The sequence below is a fragment of the Indicator indicator genome, chromosome 20 (genome assembly GCF_027791375.1).
Source record: "Indicator indicator isolate 239-I01 chromosome 20, UM_Iind_1.1, whole genome shotgun sequence".
NCBI lineage: Eukaryota > Metazoa > Chordata > Aves > Piciformes > Indicatoridae > Indicator > Indicator indicator.
This window is the reverse complement of record NC_072029.1, coordinates 11144980-11168334: the sequence shown is the minus strand read 5'-3', so window position 1 is coordinate 11168334 and position 23355 is coordinate 11144980. Positions and strand designations below refer to the sequence as shown.

Sequence of the window (23355 nt, the reverse complement as noted above, 5' to 3'; positions counted from 1 at the left end):
CAAATCTGTTGGCAGCTCGTGCTATGAGATACAGAAGCTCACTGCAAGTTCTTCAGGATTTTTTCAGTACAGAAAGAAACAAATTCCTCTCCCCCTCCACTTTCTCTGCTTCTAAATGTACTTTGTTAGGCTGTCCTATGGTTGATCAAAGTTAACAAAGGGTTGTGATATCTCTTGGTCAGATTCTTCATTTATGTTGTGGTGAACTTTTTTATCACTTTTATCTCATTGGAGCGGTAGTTCACAAATAGATTGTAACAGCTTCTTGAATTTTCTCAGGCAGACCCTAGATGATACCAATCATTACCTCAAGGTTAAGAATGGCTTTTTTCCTCACTGCAGAGTTCAACCTGTAGAATCCAGATGTATGTCTTCATTAAGACAGCAGCCTTTTACTGTTCTGCCTATTTAAGAATAAAATGGAAGAGCAAATCCTACCTGGCAATCAGGTTTGGTGGTCTGTATTTTGCATGGTTGGAGGGCATAGACTTTGACACAAAAAATGTAGGTTTATTCCCACAGACAGTGCAGCTAGACTGGGGATTATTGCAGGCTGTGGGACTGCCCCCCCTGACTTGCTACCTTCTCATTCATTCTGAGCACAGGGAATTGTTTGCCCCTGTGGCAGTAACACCAGCTGTAATGTGTCCTAGTGCAAGAATGAACAGTTTGATCTCCCAGAAAGACAAAAAGAGTGTGTTTGGGGTTTTATTGTTGTTTTGTTTGTGGATGGTTGTTTGGGTGTGTTGTTTTTGTGGTTGGTTGGTTTGTTTGTGTTTTTTTTTTAAAGATAAATTAAAAAATCCTCTGTGGGTAATTTTAGGCTCTCACAGCAACTTGAATATGCCAAATGAGTGTGACTCCCTAGCTGAGCCAATAGGGGTGGCCAGGCACAGGCAACACTTTTATCCTGGGAGAGGGAGGAGGGGTGAATGAGCTGGGAGATATAAGCTGAAACAAAGCCATGCTGTCCTCCTGAGTCATTCGCATACACTGGATGGGTAAGGCTTCCTGCTTCCTGGGACACAGAAGTGGGGCCATGATTCTGACAATGGATGCTGGTAAGCCACTTTTTATTAGATTTGAGTTTGGGGTTTGTTTTGTTTTTTTTTTTTTTTTTTTCTGGGTAGTCCCTCCTTCCCCTCCCAGCTGTAAAGTGGGAAGCTGAATTGCTAAATGAATACAGGCTCACTCCAGACTGGAGTGCACTTTACTGTGTGTTACGCTGCTGTTATTTCTTGCCTGCTACTCGTTGAAGCACATATCCCCTGTTGCAGTGCCAAGACCTTGGTATTGTAAGTGTGTCTGTTAATTTGTACTTCTGTCTCAACAACACACCTGTGGTCTGAGAAGTCTGGTGTCACACTCTGATAGCAGAGGTGATGGTCTCTGGAAGGTACATGCTAGATCCCTAATGGTTTTTGTAAAGAGCTAGCAGTGAGCTTGTGTATTGGCCCCTCCATGTACAGAAATTTCGTATTGAGGAGGAAGAGGGAGAATCTGCTGTATTTCTGTGGCAGTCTGTTCTCTTTGTGTGTTCAGAGCCAAAGAAGTCTGTGTGAAAAGTGCACAGGGAGAAATTTTATTTTCTTCTTTTTTAAAAGTGGTAGTGAATGTGAAATCTTTAACGTATTTCCCTCTGTGCTAGGGAGAACAAATGCAAACAGTTGGATGCAGAGTGGCTTCTATAAAAGAAAGAAGCAGCCCCAGTCCTGCTTCTTGAGAGGGGGTGTGTTTCCATGTCATAACTCACATCCTTCAAATTCCACAGCAATAAAAAGACCTCAGATTTTAAATGGTTATGGGTAGGGCATAAAGCACCAGTGGTTGTGTTCTGGCAGCATGATCATGGCTGCACTTTCTCTTACCAGTTGCAAGCATGCCTGCTGCATTTTTAAGAGCTCTGTTGAACTTCTGTTAGCAGTTGGTTCAGCTATTTTTTTTTTTCACCTCAGTGCAGAAGCATAATATGACAAGTTCTACAAGCCATGGTCGAAGTGATAAACTTACTCAGGCAGATCTTGCTGGTCTGTTTTATCTCCATGTCACATGCTCAGTTTATTCCATGCTAATGAAAAGCTCACTGTCCCCTCTGCAACTGAATTGATTTGCTTAGGCATTTGCTAGGGCCTAAAGGGAAAACTCTGTGGCTTCTTCCAGCTCTCTTGACTTCTCTGAGACATCCAGAAGGTGACCCAGCTGTTTCCTTCATGCACAATTCAGAGGTGATAGCAAACCACTTCATTTCACCCACCCCACACTTAGTTAAAGATGTTTTGTCATCATCTGTGTAGGCAAGATTGAAACCAGTTCCTCTTTTTGTGTTCAGTGTATGTTATGTGCTTTGCAATTCAGTTCAGCCCCAGGCCTGTTAACGGAGATGATAAAATGTAGTGCAAGCTCAGAGAGGAGGGAGCAGGATGGCATATGGCTGGCAATTTTCCACGAGGATGAGTTTTGTATTTGGATGCTTTCATTAGAGTTATTTCTAGAGGAGCCCAGGTTTGGGCCCTTCTTAGAGCAATTTGAATACTAAGAATTAGCAATCTCCTTCTCTTGCCACTTGCACAATCAGGAGTGGTGCCTAGATGTCAGTGTAGATGTCATGGCCACAGCCATAGGAGGATGCCCTGGCAATGTTCTGGATTTACCTGCTTGTGGGAGATACAGATCCAGGCTTTGCACGCCAGACACTTTTCCTCTTTGAAGTACCAGAGTTCCCGAACTGGCATAACTTATCTCTTTGTTTTGGAAAGACTACATTAGTAAGAGATGGTTTTAAAAAAGCATAAATCTTTAATTTCCGTACACTTATGTACTTGCATTTTGTGGCTTCTTTGTGTACTGTGAGATGAACCATAAAGATAATGCTGCTCACTTCTGTGTCGCTGGATCCAAGAGGGAATGGTTTGAAGCTGAGGGAGAATAACTTTAGATCTTAGGAAGAAGTTCTTTGGTATAAAGGTATAAAGACTCTAGAATGGGCTGCCCAGGGAGGCTGTGGCTGTGTCTTCCCTGGGGATGTTCAAAGCCAGGTTGGACGAGGCCCTGAGCAGCAAAGTCTAGCTGAGAAGTGTCTCTGTCCATGGCAGGGAGGTCGTAGTAGATGATCTCTAAGATCTTTTCCAACACAAGACATTCTATGATCTTTTTCCACTAATTCCTCAGCAACTGCTGTGCTGTAGTAGTTCTGCTGGTAGTTTGCAGAGTTACACTGACTCGTACCATTAGTAAACACATTTTGGAAGCTCCTAGTTCCTTAAGAATTCTTAATTTTCATCTTTCTTTTTTTTTTTTTTTTTTCTTCTGAGGAAAAATGGTTCTAACTAGCAGAAAGGAATCATTGTAATACAAGCATTTGTAACTCAGTTCTAGTACTTCCTGAGTGTATTTAACTTACAGAAAAAATATGCAAGCAATTTGGTGCTTTATGCCTTACTCTGGGACACAGTTTATCTGCTTGGTTTTGCCTGCCCTTTAAAGCTGCACTTTGTGTTCTTGCAACTTCACTTATTTCAAGTTGTATGTTTACATTACAAGTCAGGGCTGATAGTTTGATATTTTTTTTTTTTTTAAGGACATCAAATTCTTAAGCTGCTTTTATAAGAAGAGAACTTCTATTCCTTAAGAGAGTTGTGAGAATGCTTGTCCATCGTGTCAGATTGTTATTCAATGCATTTTGTTTTGCTGCATTTGTCTTTGCAGCTTTTCATTTCTCACAAGAGCAGGACAAAAAAGTTTTGGGGGAAGTAAGAAGGAGGGCTGCAAGATAGAGTTGACAGTATAATTGGATTTGAAGCAGCTACAGGCTGGGACTGTTGCAACAGCTGATTTGATCCTTCTGAGTTTCAAGAGCTATTTATGGTAGATTAGCTGTATCCAAGCTCTACTGTTCCAACCATAAAAGGTTGGTCCTATGTGAAGTTGCCACACTGCATTTGGCTTAGTCCTCTGAGATTGGAGAGCCTATAGCTTTTTTATCTGGATAAATCCAGTCATGGATGGAAATACTAAAGGCAGATCAAGGAATAACGTTGTTGAGGACTTCAGATGGCAGCGAACTCTTGAAAAGAGATTTTCTCTGTTAAATTTTTTTCTCTAATGTTTGGAATCAGCACTTGGATATAGCTCCTGCATATTTACTGCATTTGGTGAACGCATGCTTTTAGGAAAGCTCTGTTCTAAATTTATCAGACTTATCTGAATCATCTTGACTGCACATGTACTTGCCAGCCTTGCATGTTGATATTCAGTAACTTTTGTGAAGTCAGTTTTCTGTTCACTTAGCGAGTGAGTGTTAGGTGCTTTGGAAAGGAATCGTAGCAAGAAACTTCTCTAAAACCAGAATGACGAAGTTCCTGGCTAGGGAGAGCTACACACGTTATCAGTAACTACTCTGAGAAGACTTTGACCCCTTCTGCTGCATCTGTACCTTCATTTTCTCCTCCCTTGCAGACAAGTGGATTTTTAACAGGATTCTGAAGTAAGTAGCAGCTCATTCGCAGAGCTTGCACACAGTTGCTCAAAACAGTTGTTTGAAAATACTTGCAGCTTTGTCAGGTTGAAATAGGAGTGGATTTATTCCAGCCTGTGCATGCCAGTCATTCAGCCTTCCTTAAGGCGTTTTGTGATTTTTATTCTTGTGGTTTTGCTTGGGGGGATGAGTTCATTCTGCTATGAATGGAAAGTGCTGTTGCTGGTTGGTTTGTGTGAGAGGTGTCAGTCTGTTCTTTTTCTGCTTAAATGAGTTAACCTTAGCCACAGTACTACAAGCAGCTGGAAGAACACTTCTATAAACACTACTTGTTAGTACTGATTTTTTTTTTTTCTCTTGTGTTTAAGAAGTTCTCTAAGCAGATGTGAATACATTGGATAATTCTTGTTGTGTTTTCAGACTTGGAGTGTTCTGAAGAAAGCTTTCTCCAACTTTCCATTCTCTTCTTTTTAAACCTTACCAGCACACCACAGGTGAAAGTTAGTGGCACTTCTCTGCCTTCCTATCCTCCAGCAATAGCAGCTGTTAGAGGGGAGCACAAGGGGCAGGAGGGTGGGAAAAGGAGGTTTCTTACTTCAAGGGTATTTCAAATGTTATATTCTAATCTCCAGAAACACAGGAATAGTGTCCTTGCCAAAGAAACACATTTTCAGGCTGTCAGTTTCCCTTTCAGGAACTAGGAGTTTAAGGCCATCTTCCTTTTTCTTTGGCTTACACATCTGTATTTCTTTGTCAAATGGACCTAGAATTTTTATTCTGAGTTATGTGTACCTGTGGTTTAACCTAGAGTATATCAGAAGACAGAAAATATTTAAACATCTGGAGATGTTTAAAAGCTACTTCATCAGTTTAGGGAGAGGAATATTTTACTGGAATAACCCCTCTATATATATTTAGTTTTTCTCACGCAGATCTTGTTAGGTACAGATTTAAATACTCCCCTTTATTTGCCTATTTTATAGGAGATTGAATCCTTATATATGTAGAGGCAGTGAGGATTAGGAAAAAACTGCCTGATCAATATCCTTCAGGTAGCCTGTTAGATTTTTGTCTTGGATTAGCAGATGTGTACTTCAGTTTGATACCTTATATCAAAATGTTCTTACACCCTTATCAGTAAAATTTTTTTCATCCCTTTTTCCTATGATCACAGGTTTTTTTCTTTGCTACTTGCATTTTAAAAAGCAAGTTGACAGAAATTGCTTCACCATTTTAGCATGCCTGTGTTGTGCTCTTATAAACCTGTTAGATGTCAGTGCCTTAAAAGCCTTAAAACAGAACAGATATGGAAGTTAGGTACCACAGAGTCTGCACAAGAGCAGGAAGAGACTGCTAGAGCTCTTGAGTTTCAGGCACAAATGCACTAAGAATGTAATGCAGGAAACATTTTGATTGATGAGAGGTAACAATATCAGCTCCTCTTTCTGCAGCAGATGCCTAAACTTGTTGAAACAGGTAAGCTTTCTTCCCTGCTATCTCTGGGGGATTAGTTAGTCAATTTAACATTTAATTCTCCTGTTTCCCATGCTGCTTTGTGCTGATTCCATTACTAAACTACATTTTTGTCCAAAACTTCCAGTGGTAAGGAGGAGTTGAACTTTCTAGGAGCTTAGATCAGAAGGACCGTAGCTTTGTTGTGGGCATTTCTTTGCTCAATTCCTTATATTTGATAGTTTCTATGGGATAAGGGTAGTGAGGGCAGACAGGCAGTTTTAATCTAGCCATGCCTTTTGTACTTTTTATAGAGAGAAGAGAGATTACAATCAGAGCCCCCCCAAACTCTCAGACTGAGGAAAAGCAAAGTGTTAGTATATATTTCTTCTTCACAGCAAGTCAGGGTAGACTTGGAGTTGAACTTGAGTTGTTGGAGTTGAACCATTTGTGACCCAAGACATTTCTAGTCAGGTCCAAGGATTCTTTTGTCCATTTCCTGTGTGGAAAGGGTACATCCATTATCCTGCAAGTGCCATTATGCACGCTGAGCTGAGGTTTCTCTCTTGTTTAGATTTATGTTGGTGAAGAGGTCTTTTTTTTTTTTTTTTTTTCTAGTCTCAGTACACTTGTTTAAGCAAAACATTATTAAGAATGTGTAGAGTTTGTGGTTTGTTGTTGTTGGTTGGTTTTTGGTTTTGAATGCAACATTGTAATTTTCCTTTCTTAGAACACCTTCACACAAGACCTGTTCTTGTCCATGAAGCTTTGCCTATAACAAACATAGGTGACAATTGCACAGATTTATTTAGCTTAAATTGCCATTGGTTTAGTTCATTTCTTCCCTGGTGTGCTCCCCACTAATTAATTCCCTACTTCCCCAACTAGTCAGTGTGGCATCATGGAGAGGATAGTGTGCTCTCAAAAGAAGCAGCAGGCAAAATGCTCCCCACTAATTCCTGGTTTGGCTACTTTCCCAACTAGTCAGTTTAGAGTTAACAGGCACATTGGAAAGTCCTGGTTTTTAATGAGCAAAACATGTCCTACTTGGAATCTGCCTTAAGTAGATAAGAATGCATTGGGTAACCGGTGATAAAAATGCTTCTGATGTCATTTACACGTGGTGGTGTGTTGAAGGGAGTCTTTCAGTAGATAAGGGTAGAGCAATCATTCATTAATTATTCATTCTTTGCTAATATATTTGAATCTAATTGATGGGATGGTCTTTTTTTTTTTTTTCTTTTTTGCTCTAATGATGCCAGTTTTCAGAGTTTAAAAACAAACAAACAAACAAACAAAAGTAAAGCCAAGACTTCAAAGACCCAGATTAAAATAATTCACTTTTCTGGGGTTGTCTCTTAAGGCATACAAAAAAGCATTATGATGAACTTGGACATGAAGCATCATTTGTGCTGATTGCATTAGTAAACTACATTCTAAAGGTGCATTTATAAAGCAAGCTAAGGCTCTGTCAGGCCATTACACAGGGGATCACAGGATCACAGATGCTAGGGGTTGGAAGGGGCCTCTGGAGATATTCAAGTCCAACCCCCCTGCCAGAGCAGGACCATAGAATCTAGCACAGGTCACACAGGAATGCATCCAGACAGAGCTTGAAAGTCTCCAGAGAAGGAGACTCCACAACCTCTCTGGGGAGCCTGTTCCAGTGCTCTGTGACCCTTACAGTAAAGAAGTTCTCCCTCATGTTGAGGTGGAACTTGCTGTGCTGTAGTTTCCATCCATTGCTCCTTGTCCTACAGAGAGCTGTGTAGTTCCCAGCAGAAGTGAGCCAGCTGACACTGTAAGCTGCTGTGCTGTTACTGGTGAGCTGCTATGAGGAACTGGTTTCAGGTGTTAGCCCTGAGATTGCCTGCTAAAGTACTGTGAGAAGTTAATAAGACTTCCCTGGAGTTCAAGACTGCCAAATGGCTTATACCTGTAACACCCTTGGCAGTCAGCAGAGATCTGCAGGATTTCATTCTTGTGCTGTCATATCAGCCTTAGCTTTAACCAAAACGACTGTCTGGTCTCTAAATAGAACAAAGCTAGCACTGTCTCCTGTCAGCTCACTGCAGAAGCAAGGAGGAGTGTGGGTGAATGTTTTAAACCAGTTGCACTAAATGATAGAGGCAATGTGCAAGTCATATGTTCTTCACATATGACTTTTTCAGTTGTTTTTTGTTTTTTTTTTTTTTTTGTGACAAAAAGCCCAGTTAAGCCTCAGAGACAGACAGAAGAACTCTTAACTCTCAGAAAATATTTGTCCCAAGGAGAATGGACAATATTTCAAAGTCATTTCCCATTAAGTGCCAGCCAGCCTCAAAACCAAGGTGTGATCCTACTAGAAGCAGCATCTCAGGCAGCTGTTTGCACTCCAGTGGTGACTAAGGGTTGGTAATGTAACCCTGTAGCCACAAGTTAGCTCTGGGAGTTCAGACACCTGAGTTCACTGGGTGTCAGCCATCGTAACTCCAGCGTCCCTTCAGTTTCCAACAGAAAATACTTGCAAAATTTGTTAACACAGACAACAGGAGCTGAAGAACTGAGGCAACTGTAGCTCCATCAGCCCTGGACTTCACTTTTTCCTCTTCATTGTGAAGATGAGTAGCTATTTTTTTCCTAGTGAATAAAGCTAACCTTGAATGAATCCAGAGCATGTAACTCATTTGAAAGAAACAGGCTCAAGGATTCAGTGCTGGTCAATTCTAAGCAACATGATAAACTCCAAAATTTGAGGGAAATTAAGCTTACCACAGGCCTTAAAACCCCTGATTAAAGTTAGTTTATACTAAATCTACTTTGAACAAAACCCATGCGAGCTCCCTGAGTTGCACTCAGTGAAACCTGTGTAAATTCTACAAGCTGGCTTGGAAAACACAACTCATCACTCACCCTTTCCTTCTGAGCAGACAGTGAGGGTCATCCTTGCAAGCAAGGAATCTTTAGTTCATAGCTAGCTGTTGTTTCAGGACAGGAAACTTAATTTTATAACTGTAAAATGAAGTCTTTAAAAGCTGATTTACAGATACAGGTTTAAATACCAAATTCTCAGATTGAAGTTTCTTGTGCTTTCTTACTCCCATTTCCTGTTAAATTGTCAGTGGGAAAACTCTGGGAGAAAAACCTCTGCCTTATAAAATAGCACAGAATTCATTCTGATTGTAAAAGCTCCTCATTCTAAAATATTCTGATTGTCAGTGCACAGGTATCTCAAGGTATGCTACAAATGTAATTGTGGCAGACACAACGTTGATACGTGCAAATATTAATTAGATTCATAGTTTCATAGAATGGTTTAGGTTGGAAGGGACCTTAAAGATCATCTAGTTCTAACCCCCCTGCCATGGACAGGGACACCTCCCACTAGCTCAGGTTGCGCAAGGCCTCATCCAACCTGGCCTTGGACACCTCCAGGGAGGGGGCTTCCACAAGTTCCCTGGACAACCTGTTCCAGTATCTCACCACCCTCACTGGAAAGAATTTCTTCCTAAACTCCAGTTTAAATCTGTTCTCCTCAAGCTTCAATCCATTCCTCTCATCTTATCACTACAAGCCCTTGTGAAAAATTCCATCCTGGTTTTTTTGCGACCCTCCTCTGGACCTGCTCCATCAGTTCCATGTTCCTCTTGTGCTGGGGCACTAGAAACAGATGCAGTGTTCCAGGTGGGGTCTCAGAGAGCAGAGGGGCAGAATCACCTCCCTTGTCCACTGGTCACACTGCTTTTGATGCAGCCCAGCACACAGGTGCCTTCTGAGCTGCACCAGGTTTCAAGGGACCCTCAAAGGTAATCTTGTCCAACCCCCCTACAGTCAGCAGGGACACCTCTAACTAGATCAGACTGCCCAGGGTCACATCCCATCTGATCTTGAGTGTCTCCAGGGATGGGGCCTCAACCACATTTCGGGGTAGCCTGTTCCAGTATTTTGGTACTTTCATTGTAAAGAACTTCTTCCTTGTGTCCAACCTAAATCTACCCAGCAAATGTTGTAGGCTAGGGACACCACCTTCTTCTGACTGCTTTAGGCCAGCTGATGGTGTGGATTGGCAGATGATAATAGCAGAAATGACAACCTCACTTTAAAATACTGGTTTAGGACCCCCTCCCTCACTTGCCCTCCTGTTTTCAGTTTGCTTCCAAACCATTCTCTCTATGTACATCAGTTGGCTACATGGCCACATAGATTGGGGAACTGCCTTGAGAACTTTTTTCCCCTTCTTCTCTATCTCTGTGGGCTCCCCAGTCCAGCTCCCCGTGGCTGTGCAGCGTGGGTACTGATTTACAGGGGGTGGGAAGAGTGGCATTTGAAAAGAAATGCTCAATGTGGGAGTGAGAATGAAAGACAGGTGAGCAGAGAACACTGTGTTGGCTCTGGTTGGATGGCAGGAGAAGGGATGAATGAAAGGTGAGTGAACTTGTGTGTTGAATGACAGAGGCTTACATGCTGCCTGTGCTGGAGTGTTGGATTTAAGTAAAAATAGGAGTAAGTAAAGCTAGAGCATAATTTTGAAGTGCAGCTACAAAGGACTTAGGTTTGATATCGCAGGAACTTTACAGCTTGATTGAAGCCAGCATGCAAGCAACTAGTTTATAGTGCAAGATTAAATAGATTAATGGAATTAAACCTCAGGCCAGTAATTGAGTAGACTTTTATGAGAGACTTGCAATTGCCTGGGATGATGCGAGGCTGAACGCAGACAATGAAATGTCCTGGCAACACAGCTCTGTGGAAGTAATTGTCAGGAAAAAAAGTGACTCCACACACATTCTTCTTGGCAGACACTTAAGACAAATCAAACTCTATTATGCTCAGGTGCCCCAGCTTGTCTTCCTGGCATCCCAAGCAGCCACCCACAGCAGGTGACTTGCACCCTCTGCAAGACTTTGCAGGGATCAAGAGAGAGGAAGAAAGGAGTGAAAGCAGTTGAGGGAGTTCAAAGATTATGAACCAGGCTTTGAGACTGAAACCTAGAGATGGTTTCAAGGAGAACCAAGGAAAGTACTTAGAGATGAGCTCCCTCATGCTTTTGTTTTTACTCTCTTGAGTGGATAAATGGTCTAGTTTAAACAGGAGTTTTTGGGTCACCTCTGCTAAGAACAGACAGGGTCAGTTTAGGCTGGAGGTGAGGAGAAAGTTCTTCACAGAGAGAGTGGTTGGCCATTGGAATGTGCTGCCCAGGGAGGTGGTGGAGTCACCATCCCTGGAGGTGTTCAAGAGGGGATTGGACGTGGCACTTGGTGCCATGGTTTAGATAGTCATGAGGTTTAGGGTGACAGGTTGGACTCAATGATCCTTGAGGTCTCTTCCAGCCTTCTTGATTCTATGATTCTATGATATGCTGGCATAATAGTCTAAGATTTAGTCTGAGTACTGCATCATGGGATTACACCCTAGGAGGTGTAAATGTCTAGTTCTCAACATGACTTTTATGTCATGCATCCCTGCAGTGCCCTGCTCTGCACCTCAATATTTCACTTATAGAATCAACCAGGTTGGAAGAGACCTCCAAGATCATCCAGTCCAACTGATCACCCAGCCCTAAGCAATCAGCTAGACCATGGCACTAAGTGCCTCATCCAGTCTCCTCTTGAACGTTTCCAGTGATGGCGACTCCACCACCTCCCTGGGCAGCCCATTCCAAAGGGCAATCACCCTCTCTGTGAAGAACTTCCTCCTAACATCCAGCCTATACCTCCCCTGGCACAACTTGAGACTGTGTCCCCTTGTTCTGCTGCTGGTTGCCTGGGAGAAGAGACTAAACCCCACCTGGCTACAACCTCCCTTCAGGTAGTTGTAGACAGCAAGGAGGTCTCCCCTGAGCCTCCTCCAGGCTAAACACCCCCAGCTCCCTCAGCCTCTCCTCATAGGGTTTGTGTTCCAGACCCCTCCTCAGCTTTGTTGCACTTCTCTGGACACATTCCAGCATCTCAACATCTCTCTTGAATTGAGGAGCCCAGAACTGGACACGGTACTCAAGGTGTGGCCTGACCAGTGCTGAGTACAGGGGAAGAATAACCTCCCTTGTCCTGCTGGCCACACTGTTCCTGATCCAGGCCAGGATGCCATTGGCTCTCCAATTCAGTAGCTTCTATTCAGCAGCTGTGACATGCAACTGCTGCTCCACTGCAAAATGGACCACATTATTTAGGCTGAAATCATCTCTGGGTTGATTAGCAGTAATACATTCTTTCTGCAGCATGTGGTCATTAGTTGAGTTAGTTCTTGAGTGTCTGCACTGCTTCCACAAACCTGTATTTTTGTTTCCCCTATTAGTGTGGGAGCAAAACTTAAGAGCAGCCATTGCATATCCCATGACTGGCAACTGAAACACTCACTGAAATCTAACCAGGAAAGCTGATGCAGCTGAAGACTCATCCTTCTGCCTGCAAAGGGATGTTTTACTGTAGCTCCTGCGGGGCAGAAGGGAGTGGATCTTCCTGATGCAGAGGAATAATGTTGTCAGTTCACTGGGGGTTAAGTGTATTCAGCAGAGTACAGTAAAACACAGTGTAGTTGATGGTACTGTTCCCATGGCCAAGCTGTACTCCCTGTGGGTGGTCTAGCCCAGCAGACAAACTCTAAACGTTTTGACATATTTACATAATTCAGGACCCTGACCCTGGCCAACAGGGATGTGTATCCTATGAGAGTACAAGATGCCAAAAAAACCTGGGCAGTCAGCTTTACCCAGCCTATCATGTTTTTCCTTGCAGCTAGAAGTCCTTCCCACAACCACCTGCCAAGTTTAGCTCTTTAGTTGAAGGGTTGACAGCTCCCTGAACGTGGTTTTGTTGCAGGCTAGTGACTTAGCTTGCAAACCACTATAAATAAAGGGGGTGGGAGCAGAGTTTTGCAGGGCAGACTTGGTTAGGATCTTCTTTTCCCCCCATCTTTTGGAGCTCTTAGAAAAGCAAAAATCGAGTTTTTTAGGTGAGGGATTCTTGAAGTAAATTTTTTTAAATCTTCTGTTGTTTTAAAAAATGATAATAACAACACCCCTCTTCCCTTCCCCCTCTCTCCCCCTCCCCCCCCCCCCCCACCCCCATTCTGCTTCTAAAGGAAATCTCTTAAAAGTGAAAGGTTATCCTTCCCCCTCCACCACAAAGGACCTATCTATCCCTGGGAGGGCAATCAGGCAGCCTGTGGCTTTTACAATAGGTCTTTGTGTTCTGAAGACATCACATAAACTGTTTCTTCTGCTTGCCAAAAAAGGCTGGGAGAAGAAAAACAAGGCCAAACAGCCTGGTTTCTCTACAGAAGCAAATTAGAGATCCCATAAGTGAACCACAGTGATGCTGTGCTTGCTGTACCCTGACCAGTGCTCAGGACTGCCTGTAGTGCAAAGCTTTTCACCAGCTTTTGGTAAGAATTCACAGTTCTATTCCCAAACACCAGTCTCTGGTCAAAGCTGTTAGAGGAAGCATCAAGTGAAGAACTGCAAATGCTTATTTTCTGTGACTTTATTCATGGTACATCAAACTTTCTGAACTGGCCAGCAGGCCATTGTATCAGTCACAGCTTTACCCTTGCCATTTTTAAAATAGGATGATGATCACATCCTTCAGAACATCTGACCTTTCTTCTTCACTGTCTGAGTTGTTGGTCTCTACTTTCCCTTCCCTTTCCCTTCAAGGATTATCCCTTTTTTTTGTTACTTAAGTTATTCTTCATCTGCCTTTCTCTCCCCCTTTTCTGCTAACTTTGGGTATTCTGCAGATTCCATTTGGAGACACCTTCAAATTTTGCATTAGCCAAATGGTACTGTGTCATTGCTTTGTAAATACTTGGAGCAGAAACAGAAAGCACAAACTTTGCTCATTTATGATAGATCAAATCTCTTATGATGTTTGTTCTCAAGTGGTGGTAGTGAGGGGAAAAATCCCAGAGCGGTTTCAGTTGTTCTAAGGTAAGGTTTGACGATGCCTTCAGAAAGATCTATTAAAATTCATTTTGTTAGGAAATGACAAAAGTAGTCCTGAGCTTTTTTGCCTCTCTGCTGCCAAAGGAGAAGCAAAGCCAAGGAACAGGTAAGAGAAATGACAAATACCATTGGGCTTTGCAGTTTGCAGGAATATCAGGAGGATGCTTCTAAATAATTAACTAAAAATACACCTAGCTTAATACATTTCATGTGGCCTTAAATTTCCAGTGCCTAACAAACTGTGCTCTAAACATTTGTTGCCCAGTCCAAGTTCATAAGAGCTTTTGACCTGCCTGCACTATGAACTATTACTGAGTTCTCCTTTCAGAACTGAAGCTGCTTTACATCTGGGGATGGTTGGGTCACACATGCGTGAAATGCAGCCATGTCTAAGGCAATGATTGAAAGCTGCAGCACTCTCACAGTCCTGAAAAAAATAAACAGCTGCTAAGCAAAACATACACTTTGGTACAGAAGAGTTGTTTGTGCTTCTGAGTAATGGAATAATGTGTCACAAACTTTATTTAGCTGTTGTAGTGTGTGAGGTTTGTCTGACTTGTATCACTTGCTGGAGCAAGCTGACTGCATAACACAGTTGTCTGTGCAGACCTCATAAACCCCTTGTGGTTTGGGCAGCCCTTCTCCCACACAGGAGCAGCCTTTGAAGGACTGGTTGTTGTGTGCTTGACTTGTAATTCCAATGGCATGTAGGAGGAGAGAAACACAAGGAGATAAGGGAAAGACAGGTTTTATAGTCAAGAACCAATGAGGACTGTGAAGATGCATCCCATCCAGGGAAGGGATTAACAAGCATCCTTAGGAGCTGCACTTGGATATGTGCTGTGTCTGCTTATCTCTATGAAATGACATAGTTGGACCAGCTGCAGGCTTGATACATACTTTCTGACAGCATCAAATTGATTTGTAATAAATATGCTAAGGAAGCAGCAGGAATAATGGAACCTATTTGGGAACTGACATGCCATTGGGTTTTCAAAAATCCCTGGAAGTGTAATGCTGGCAAATGAATATTCATAAACCAGGCTGTTAAAATTTTAAGAGAACCTAGAGGGGGTGATGATGTCAGACTCCACAGTTAATTATAGGGATGATCAAATTCTTGGCTAACTAGGCTGAACATACTCTCACAACAGTTTTTACACAAGTAGCAGTGAGTGGCAGCATTGGATGCAGGCTCTGAATCTCTTAATATGTTCCCTGAACTGAAAGTCTATCAGTGTAGAGAAGAGGAAGTATTTACATCCAGCTACTGTGGGAATAAATTGGCTTCAAGCAGTTGAGTTGCTCATCATTTATTTTGTGCTTTTTCTTTGTGACTGAATTGGTCACAATTTCTGCCTTGCTTGCTTGCCATAAAGAGCCCTGCTGGGCTAGGAAGCATGAGGTGGCCTCCTTGGAAACTGCCAGTTGTTAAGTGCAATCTGTACTTCTCACTGAATTTACTATGAGGGATAGTAATACTACAGTAACTTTACTCACTCAAGGTAGCAGTTTGGAGGATTCAGAGACTCTATTCCTCTCAAAAGAATTATGAAAAATATCTGATTTCTGCTTTGTAGGATGGCTGGGGCTAAAAATGCAAATCTCAAAATACTCTAAATAGAATTCTGAAGGTTTGGGAGGACTTAGAAAATCGTCTCAACTTGTTTTGAAATTGAAATCTTTCTTCTTAAGAGGCAACTCTTCAGCAGTCAGTAAGTACAACAGCAGTGCTATCCGGCCATAAAAATGCAAAAAGTCTTAAATTCTGAAATACACTTTATCAGAAATAATGCTCCCAAGAGCTCTCACCAGCTGGAGGAGTGCAACAGGAAATTGCCTGGTGAGATGTACAGCAATTTTGAGAGAAGGAAAATGACTTATTCACCTCAGCTTTCAGCAGCCCTCTTTGTAGGGTGGCTTAAGAGGGCGGCCGTCTGCTTTTGGGTGTAAAACACAGACTGCCTTTTTGGGAAGGGTCTTTGGAGTCCTCTGAGTGGGAAGCATGTTTGTCCCTTTCCTACTCTTGTAGTTTACATGATTAAGTAAGCATGAATTCTTCCACACTTGTTGCTCAGCCTAGAGTCCTTTTACAACAAAGGCACTTGTGCTGTGGATGCTATCCTTCCTCCACCCACCTCTTCCTGCTTTAAGCTTACCAAAGATACTTTGACTCTGGTCTCTCTATATGAGATCAGGCAGGAAAAAATGAAAATACTCATTTGCAAGGTGTGCTTCATGATGAAAACAAAGTTCAAGACTGTTCTGGATGAGAGCTTTTTGAATGTTACTTGCAGGTAGGCAAAATTTTTATTGCATCTGTGCAGGAGACAGCAAGGCTACTTGCCATGGGTGGAGGAACTGAACGGATGCCAAACCTTCATCTCAAGTCTGTCCTCTGGGAAGAAAAGCCTTGTTTTAAGTCTATGCTTTTCCTTAGCAAATTAATTTCTTTTTTAGTAGGTATTTCCCCTTCTTTCTCCTGTAGTTGCCTCGTTGTTATATTACTGTTGTACTTGCTTTGCTTGTCTTGTTCCTAGACGGGCAATTTGCATTTTCATGCAGATGCAGACTATGTCTGGTTCCAGAGGGTCTTTGGCTACCCTCCCAGAGTGAGCAGTATCCACAGGCCTAAGGACTGATAAGATCAAATCAATCATTCATCAAAGGATGGATGCAAATGGTTTCTGTCATCGAAGCCAGATGGTTCCATGAACATTGTGGTCTGCAAAGGCTGGAAGTAGAGACTGGCTTGGTGGTGATGGCCCACCCATCCCCTCTGCTAGGCAGCTGCAGTGAAGTGGACTTTTTTTCCTCAGCTCAACAGCACTAAGCCAGAAGGAGCATAGGGGATAATCCAAGCTAAAGATTGTTCCAAATGTGGACTTCAACTTCTGGAATAAAAGTTCTTTCTGAGGAAGATGAAAGTACTTTTAAACGGATAATCTTCCCTTTCACTTTCATGCCTTTTTGTACAGTTTCTACCCCTGACCTTGGCAGTATCTGAGAGGAAGAAAATCTGAATGGAACTTGATCAGGTCTTTTTTTTTTTTTTTTATTTTTTAAAAAAGAAAAAACTGCTGAAAATAAAGTAACCTTCCTAGCTGGGAGCATTTCTTGGTGTGAGGGAGAACAGATTGAAGAAACGAAATGCACACACAACTGAATGTGGCACTTGAGGTCACGTTATAACTTCAAATTCCTGGGGTCTCCTCTTCTCACTTGGTCTTCTCTGCTAATAATGTCCTGAGGCTTCTGGGAGATTGGGGTATCAGGAAAGTGGCTGAAGTTTTAGTTCTGTCAAAGTGGACTGGTCAGCAGCTATGTAAAAGCATTCTCTTCTTCCTCTCTGTGGGGATGTGATCTGCAGGAACCATCTTGCAGGTACTGCAGTGAGCTTGAGCACTACCACCAGGGTGTGAGCTGCACCTTTGGTACAGTGGTGGTGCCCATGGGGAAGTTTTATGTCCAGCCATTTGTCAGCACTTCAGTTAGCAACCTGTCCCCCTCTCATTCATAAGCAGTGCTGCTCATAGCACTGTGCTGTCTTATCTGGAGCAAATAGCTGCAGTCCTGAAGACAGCACTGATGCAGGCAGTGAGTGTCCTGAAGTCTTGTTGTGTGAGCTTCAAGCTGTGCAGGGCTTGTATGGAGCTCTGGTCTCTGCCTGAAGCAGGGACTAGAATTCTTCTTTCCTTTACTATTAATAAGCAATTACAAAGAGGGGGTTGTTTGTTTGCCTTTTCAAACTGTAAACTCCACATTTGGCTGTTGTGTACAGGGACAGTTAGAGGAGCATATGGCTGTATTGATGGTGCAGAGCTGCCACTCATTTTTGCCAAGTTATCCAGGCAGCATTTATGAAAAAGCCCTGCCCTGCCCTGCCTGCTCCTGCATTGTTTCCAAATAAAGGCATGTCTGAAAGGGGACTTAGGCTTCCAACTGTCAGACCTTAAAGAAAAAAAGGACCTTTTTACCCATGGATTGAAAAGAGGTGATTTATCTCCAACACACTGTTCCTTCCCCATTCCCCCCCTTCCCTTTCTCAATTTAAGTGAAAAAGTTGCTTTTAAATGTAGATAATGCAAAGTGGTTGTTTTAGATTCATGCTATGAGAATTTAAGAACATAACCATCAGACCTGGAGTCACCTCAGACTTATTAAAATGTCCAGTGGATATATTTGGGTTTTACCTTTAGAGCAGTTTAACAGAAAATGCTTGTGTTCCTGAAAGTTATTTAGCAATTGGGCTGTTCCTTGCATCTAAACCCTGATCTGTGTGGAGAGGGGAGAACTCGAATGGCTGCTTTTGTAGTGCAAGATAGCAGCGTGGGTGACTTTGTGTTTTATTATTTCCTAAGCCACAAGTAGTCTTTATTGGGGTTTAATACCAGTGACATAATGGTGTTTTGCAGTGTATGATCTCAGCACATAGCTAACATAAGGTTGTTAGGAAGAGGTAATTTATTAGGCCAGCTGGTATGGGGGGAAAAAATGAGACAAGCTTGCAGGCACACCAGCACTTCATCAGAGCTGGAATAGAAGCAGCAGATTTCAAGGTTAAACAGAAGTTACAAAAAAAACTACTGAGTTTAATCAGACATGAGCTGAACTGTCAAAGAAGAGCTTGCTGCTATCTTACTCCTTCAGCAGAAGGTGAGAAGCTAATTATTTTACTGGAGAAGGAAACAAGGACTTTACAGCAAATTAAACAGGAGGAGGCTGTAAATTCTGTACCTGAAGAGCCCATGGCTGTTCTTTCTGTCTAGGAGAACTGGGACATTCTGGTTCTTTGGCTTCTCTTTGAAAGTTTTTCTTTGTGTAAGGATTTTTTGGAGAATCAAGATTGCAAGATCAGTCATTTCTAGACAAATAGAGTTGAATTTATCTAAGGGAACTCGTCAGGCAAATAATTTCAGGCATTGTTTGTCAACTGGTTTCTGTCCTTAGCCTACACTGCAAACTTAAGCTACCTAGTAGTTAGTTCACAGCTGTAAAGGTAATGGCAGAAAACCCCCAACCTTCTGTTGGGTTGTTTTTGTTGTTTTTTTTTCCCCTTTCTAAAAAGCACCAAGTATTTAAAAAATCAGATCAAATCTATTCTAATCAGAAGCCCTGAATGCTAGTAATTATTATTTTTTTAATCTGTTGTTTTCTTCGAGCAGAAACCAAATTCAGAGTTCAGACATTAAAAACAATGTCAAGGCTTTGCAAAACAACAGATGCTTTACCTGTGCTGCTGGCAGAGCTGGCAGTGTGCTGGGTTTAAGCTTTGGATCAGGATGTGTTACCAAGGTGGTTTCAATACACATCTGGTGATGCACCATCAATGTATATTGGGCTGTACCCAGTGAAGAACAGAGGAAAAGTGTTTGGTGCTCTTTTTCTAAAGCATTTCACTATTTTTCTGTAGTGCTGTGTCCTAGAGTGATTACTTTTGTGACTGAAGCAATGTCAGATTAAAGATGTTAAAGCAGAAGTCATTAGCTTCTTCTAACTTTGCTCTTCTGATTTCTTAGTTGTTTTTTAATGGACTGTCAGAAGAAATGCCTCTAAATTAACCTCTGTATATAGTTACAGCTGCTTTTAAAGTTAGGGTATCTGGCTTTATCATGCAAAGCTGACTTCCAATATCAATTCTAGTGCTCAAATGGATGTTGTTAGAGTGGTGTCAGGAGTCCCGGGAGCCAGCCTGAGTCCTACTGCTGTGTGGTAAGAGGTCAGAGCTGTTTACTCAGCTGTGTCCTGTTAGTTCTGCAGGGGCTGGATAGGTAACCCTTGCATTTAACCCAGGCTCTGGGTAGGTGAAGGAGGTCAGAAAAGCTTAATCTAATTTAGATAAATTGCTTGCCAGGAAAGGGGTGTAGCTGTGCTAGCATTTGTCTGTCTTTGCCAGAAGACAGCTTCCTCCAACCTGCTGAACCAACACTTTGAAAAATATTGTCATGTAACTGGAGCAGTTTAACAGCAAGTGAGCTATACTGAGGGAGAGACTGCAGCAGCTTCTATAGAAGCATCAAATCACAGAAGGTTTGGGTTGGAGGGGACCTCCAAAGGTCATCTAGTCCAACCCCCTGCAGTTAGCAGGGATTGTTCCAACCCAGGTGCAACACCCTGCACTTGGTCTTGTTGAACCTCATGAGGTTCACCTGGTCCAGGTCCTTCTGGATGACATCCCTTCCCTCTATCATCCTTGATGTCATTGAATATGGAATATCTGTGCCTTGGCCTCCTTGAAAGAAGTTTTACAGAAACTTTCAGAGATTAAGGTCTATTAAAATATCACTTTGGCATGGTGCTTCAGTGATGTGAGTCTTTGGTCTCTGACCAGTATTGGAGCCAAGGGGTTTGTGTTTTGCTCTTTAATTTTTCAAGAAATTACCTGTGTTTAGTTGTGAATGTCCTCCACTGCTACACTTCAGCTACACATCACTGCTTTAGTAACCTGTCTTACTGGTCTCAGGAGATGTCCTGAAGACCTAAGCTGGGCACCAGCTTACCTTAAGACTGGTCTTGAGGCATTAAATGGCTTGAGTATGGCCTCTATGTAGCAAGTTCACAAGGAATTTAATATTGGAAGCTAAACCAAATGTATTAGAAGTAAACAAGAAACACCCTAGGTGGTGTACTACACCCAGTAGAAAAAAACCCACCACAACTAACAGTTCATTACTAACACAGAGAAACAGCTGCTTGACTTTTTAAATTAACCAAGGCTGTGGTCAACACTGATGTAGATTTCTGGCATTCCTGGTGCTGCTTCACCTTGGCATTCCTAAGTCTCCTCCTTTTTCTTTCCTGCTTTTCTACGTTTGGAAGTAATTTTTTTAAGGCTGCTTACCAGCATTGTGCTTTTCTTTGCTTCCTAATTTCAGGACAAATGATAGGATAGGTGAGTAAGACTCTTGCAACTCTTGACTGAGTGTTTCTAACAGAAAATACTCCTACAGTTGTAAATAAATGAATCTTTCTATTTTATTTTTTAAAAAGAGCCAAACCAATCTTTTCCCCCCAGTGAACTGTTTGTAAAATCCAGTTTCAATGCATGTGTTTTTTGATGCACCTTCAGACCCTAGAAATATCAGAAACTCTCACATTGTTCCTTCTAATGACTTGCAAGAAATAAAGATAATTCTTGGCAAACAAAAAGCTCCTAAAAAAGCAACTAGTTGAGAACTTACATGTGCCAAACTGTTTAATAGACTACTTTCACACACACACACACCCTTGAGGGAAGAAAGTGAGAATTTTGACTATAAAAATGAAATTATGCTTTCCAAATGAAATCCTGATACAGTGTCCTCTCTAGGAGTAATCCTCTAGTTTTGTTCAACCTTCATTAAATAATAACATTCTAGTGCTCCAGATCTCCTTGGATAGGATTTTGTTACTTTACTACATATTGTGAGCTAATGCAACTTCTGGACTTACTCCAGTCTATGCTGTCCTGACATCTAAACTTTGGGTATAAGCTGCTGATTATGGTTTCAAACTTCCCAGGAAACAACAATAAAGAGCTGAAGAAAATGCTGCAGCTTTTCAGTGATCTCATGCATGGCCACATGCTGTCAGGATGTTTAAGTTTCTTGTACTTTCCATGGGATTTTAAAACGCTGCTGTAGTTTGACTTAAAGCCATTGGCAAGCAGTGTGCTTACAAGACAGTCTGAATGTCTTGAATTGCAGCCTTGACTGAGCTTTCTTCTGTTTATTTGACTGTTGAAGAACTCCTTTTTTGTTGTTTTTTTTTTTTTTTAAGTCAAAGTGTGCTGAAGTGCAATACAAATTAAATCATTTCTTTAGAGAAGCTGCTGGATTGCCTGCCTCTTCGACTGCTTTATTTTATTCAGTTCTTCCATTAACACTTATAAAAAGCAAGACAGGTGTAGAAAGGCAGCGAGACAAATAAGAATCTTGATTGGACTTCAAAAATCCTTTGTGTGGAGTGCTGATACAGAATTTAACAGTGAATGTGTCAGTAGTGCTGGTGTGCTGAAATGAAGCTCCCAAATGGCTCACGGAGGCTCCCTGCTGTAGGAAGGGCTATTTTCATGTTGTAAGAACACCTTTTCTGCAGACTCTGTGAGCAGGGCACTGTGCAGACAATAAATTAGGTGCATTTCAGTGAGTTTCTGGTCTGGCTGTCCTGTTAGGATGCTGAAGTTTCTAGGGTGCTGAAGCCTCTAGGGTGCTGAAGCTCCTGTGCAACTCCTGTTTATTGCTTGGATCACAAACTCTGGCTCCAGCCTTACTTGTGGCTGTGGGTCCTGTGAGGATGTTGGGGCATTTTAACAATAAAGCTGTTTGGGGTCCATGCACTCTAAAATTCCCCAAGGTGTCAGCACCTCATTGCTCCTGAATATGATGAGGTTCCTTGATTCGGAGAGAGTGTGGTGTGGGTGAAGTCAAGTCTTGCTACAGGACTTGCCTCGTTTCCCTGCTGGGTTTTGCAGCCTCTCTAAGTTGTGTCCTCCTGCAGTGACTGAAGGTGTTGCTGCTGCCTCATTGGAGCTTGCTGAATGCTTGGCTCAGCACTAGCAGACTGTGCTCACACTGTGGCAGGCCTCTAGTGACTTGAGGGGTTTGTCACATCACCTGGGACTGTGTCCCACTGCGTGCTGCTGGCTCGGAAGTGTTGTACTGTGCGTGCCTGCAGTTCTGATGGCAGTGCACTGTTTCTCAGCAATGGTTTCACCTCACTTTTAGACAAATACTACTGTAGGTATATTTTCAAAACCTCATTGTAAGGCTACCTTTGGATCTAGTCCAGCACTTTCTGTAACTGGTTGTTAGTGTGTTATTCTAATAACCAATGACCATCGAGACATTTAGGGAGTCCTTCGTTCTTTCCAGCTCTAATTTGTTCAAGCTGCCTGTCTCCTCTCTCTGTTAAGGGATGTCTCTTTTTTCCATTACACACACTCAGAGCCTTTCTTCAAACAGCACAGCATTCCTTTGATGCCATTCACGGGACAAACAAGTTGACTGATGAGGGGAATTTACCTGCAAAAAAAAGTGTCCAAGACAACCAGCAAGCTTACACTATCATACTGGGTTCTTGGCCTGCTCCACAGTGTGCTTTTGAAGTTAACTTTGCGTGTTCCAGGTTACTTTAGCCTCTCACAAATGCACATCCTTCGTTCCATGTGCAGATCTCGCCTAGTAAAGAAGAGACTATCAAGTCTGCTAGATTGCACAGCCCTTTACCAAAGCCTCCTGCAGAAGGGAAAAACAAAACCCTGCTCAAAAGCTGACCTGGTTTGGGAAGAGGGTGAGTGGGAAAAGAAAGCTACTGAGGTGGGACTGGGTCTCTAATGGGGGAGTCTGCAATGGGAGCTGGAGAAGAGCCAGGGGAAATCTACCTGTGGTGGCACTACTCATAGGATGGAGTACAACAGGGAAGGTGGAGGGTAGGCAGCAAGCAGGAGAAGTAAAATGATGAGAGAAATTGGCAAGGATGACACTAGGAGACTAAAAAGAGCAGAGCAGGGAATGGCAGCTCTAGTGTG

At 42.4% G+C, this 23355-nt stretch overlaps 1 protein-coding gene across 1 annotated transcript in view; it reads left to right on the top strand.

The window, feature by feature from the left end:
- Positions 1 to 997: 997 nt before the first annotated feature.
- The window catches only part of SVIL (supervillin), a 104848-nt gene continuing 82490 nt past the window's right edge, over positions 998 to 23355 (top strand). The window contains exon 1 of the mRNA XM_054389928.1: positions 998 to 1061. Within this exon, the coding sequence (XP_054245903.1) occupies positions 998 to 1061 (64 nt within the window). The remainder of the gene's footprint in view (positions 1062 to 23355) is intronic.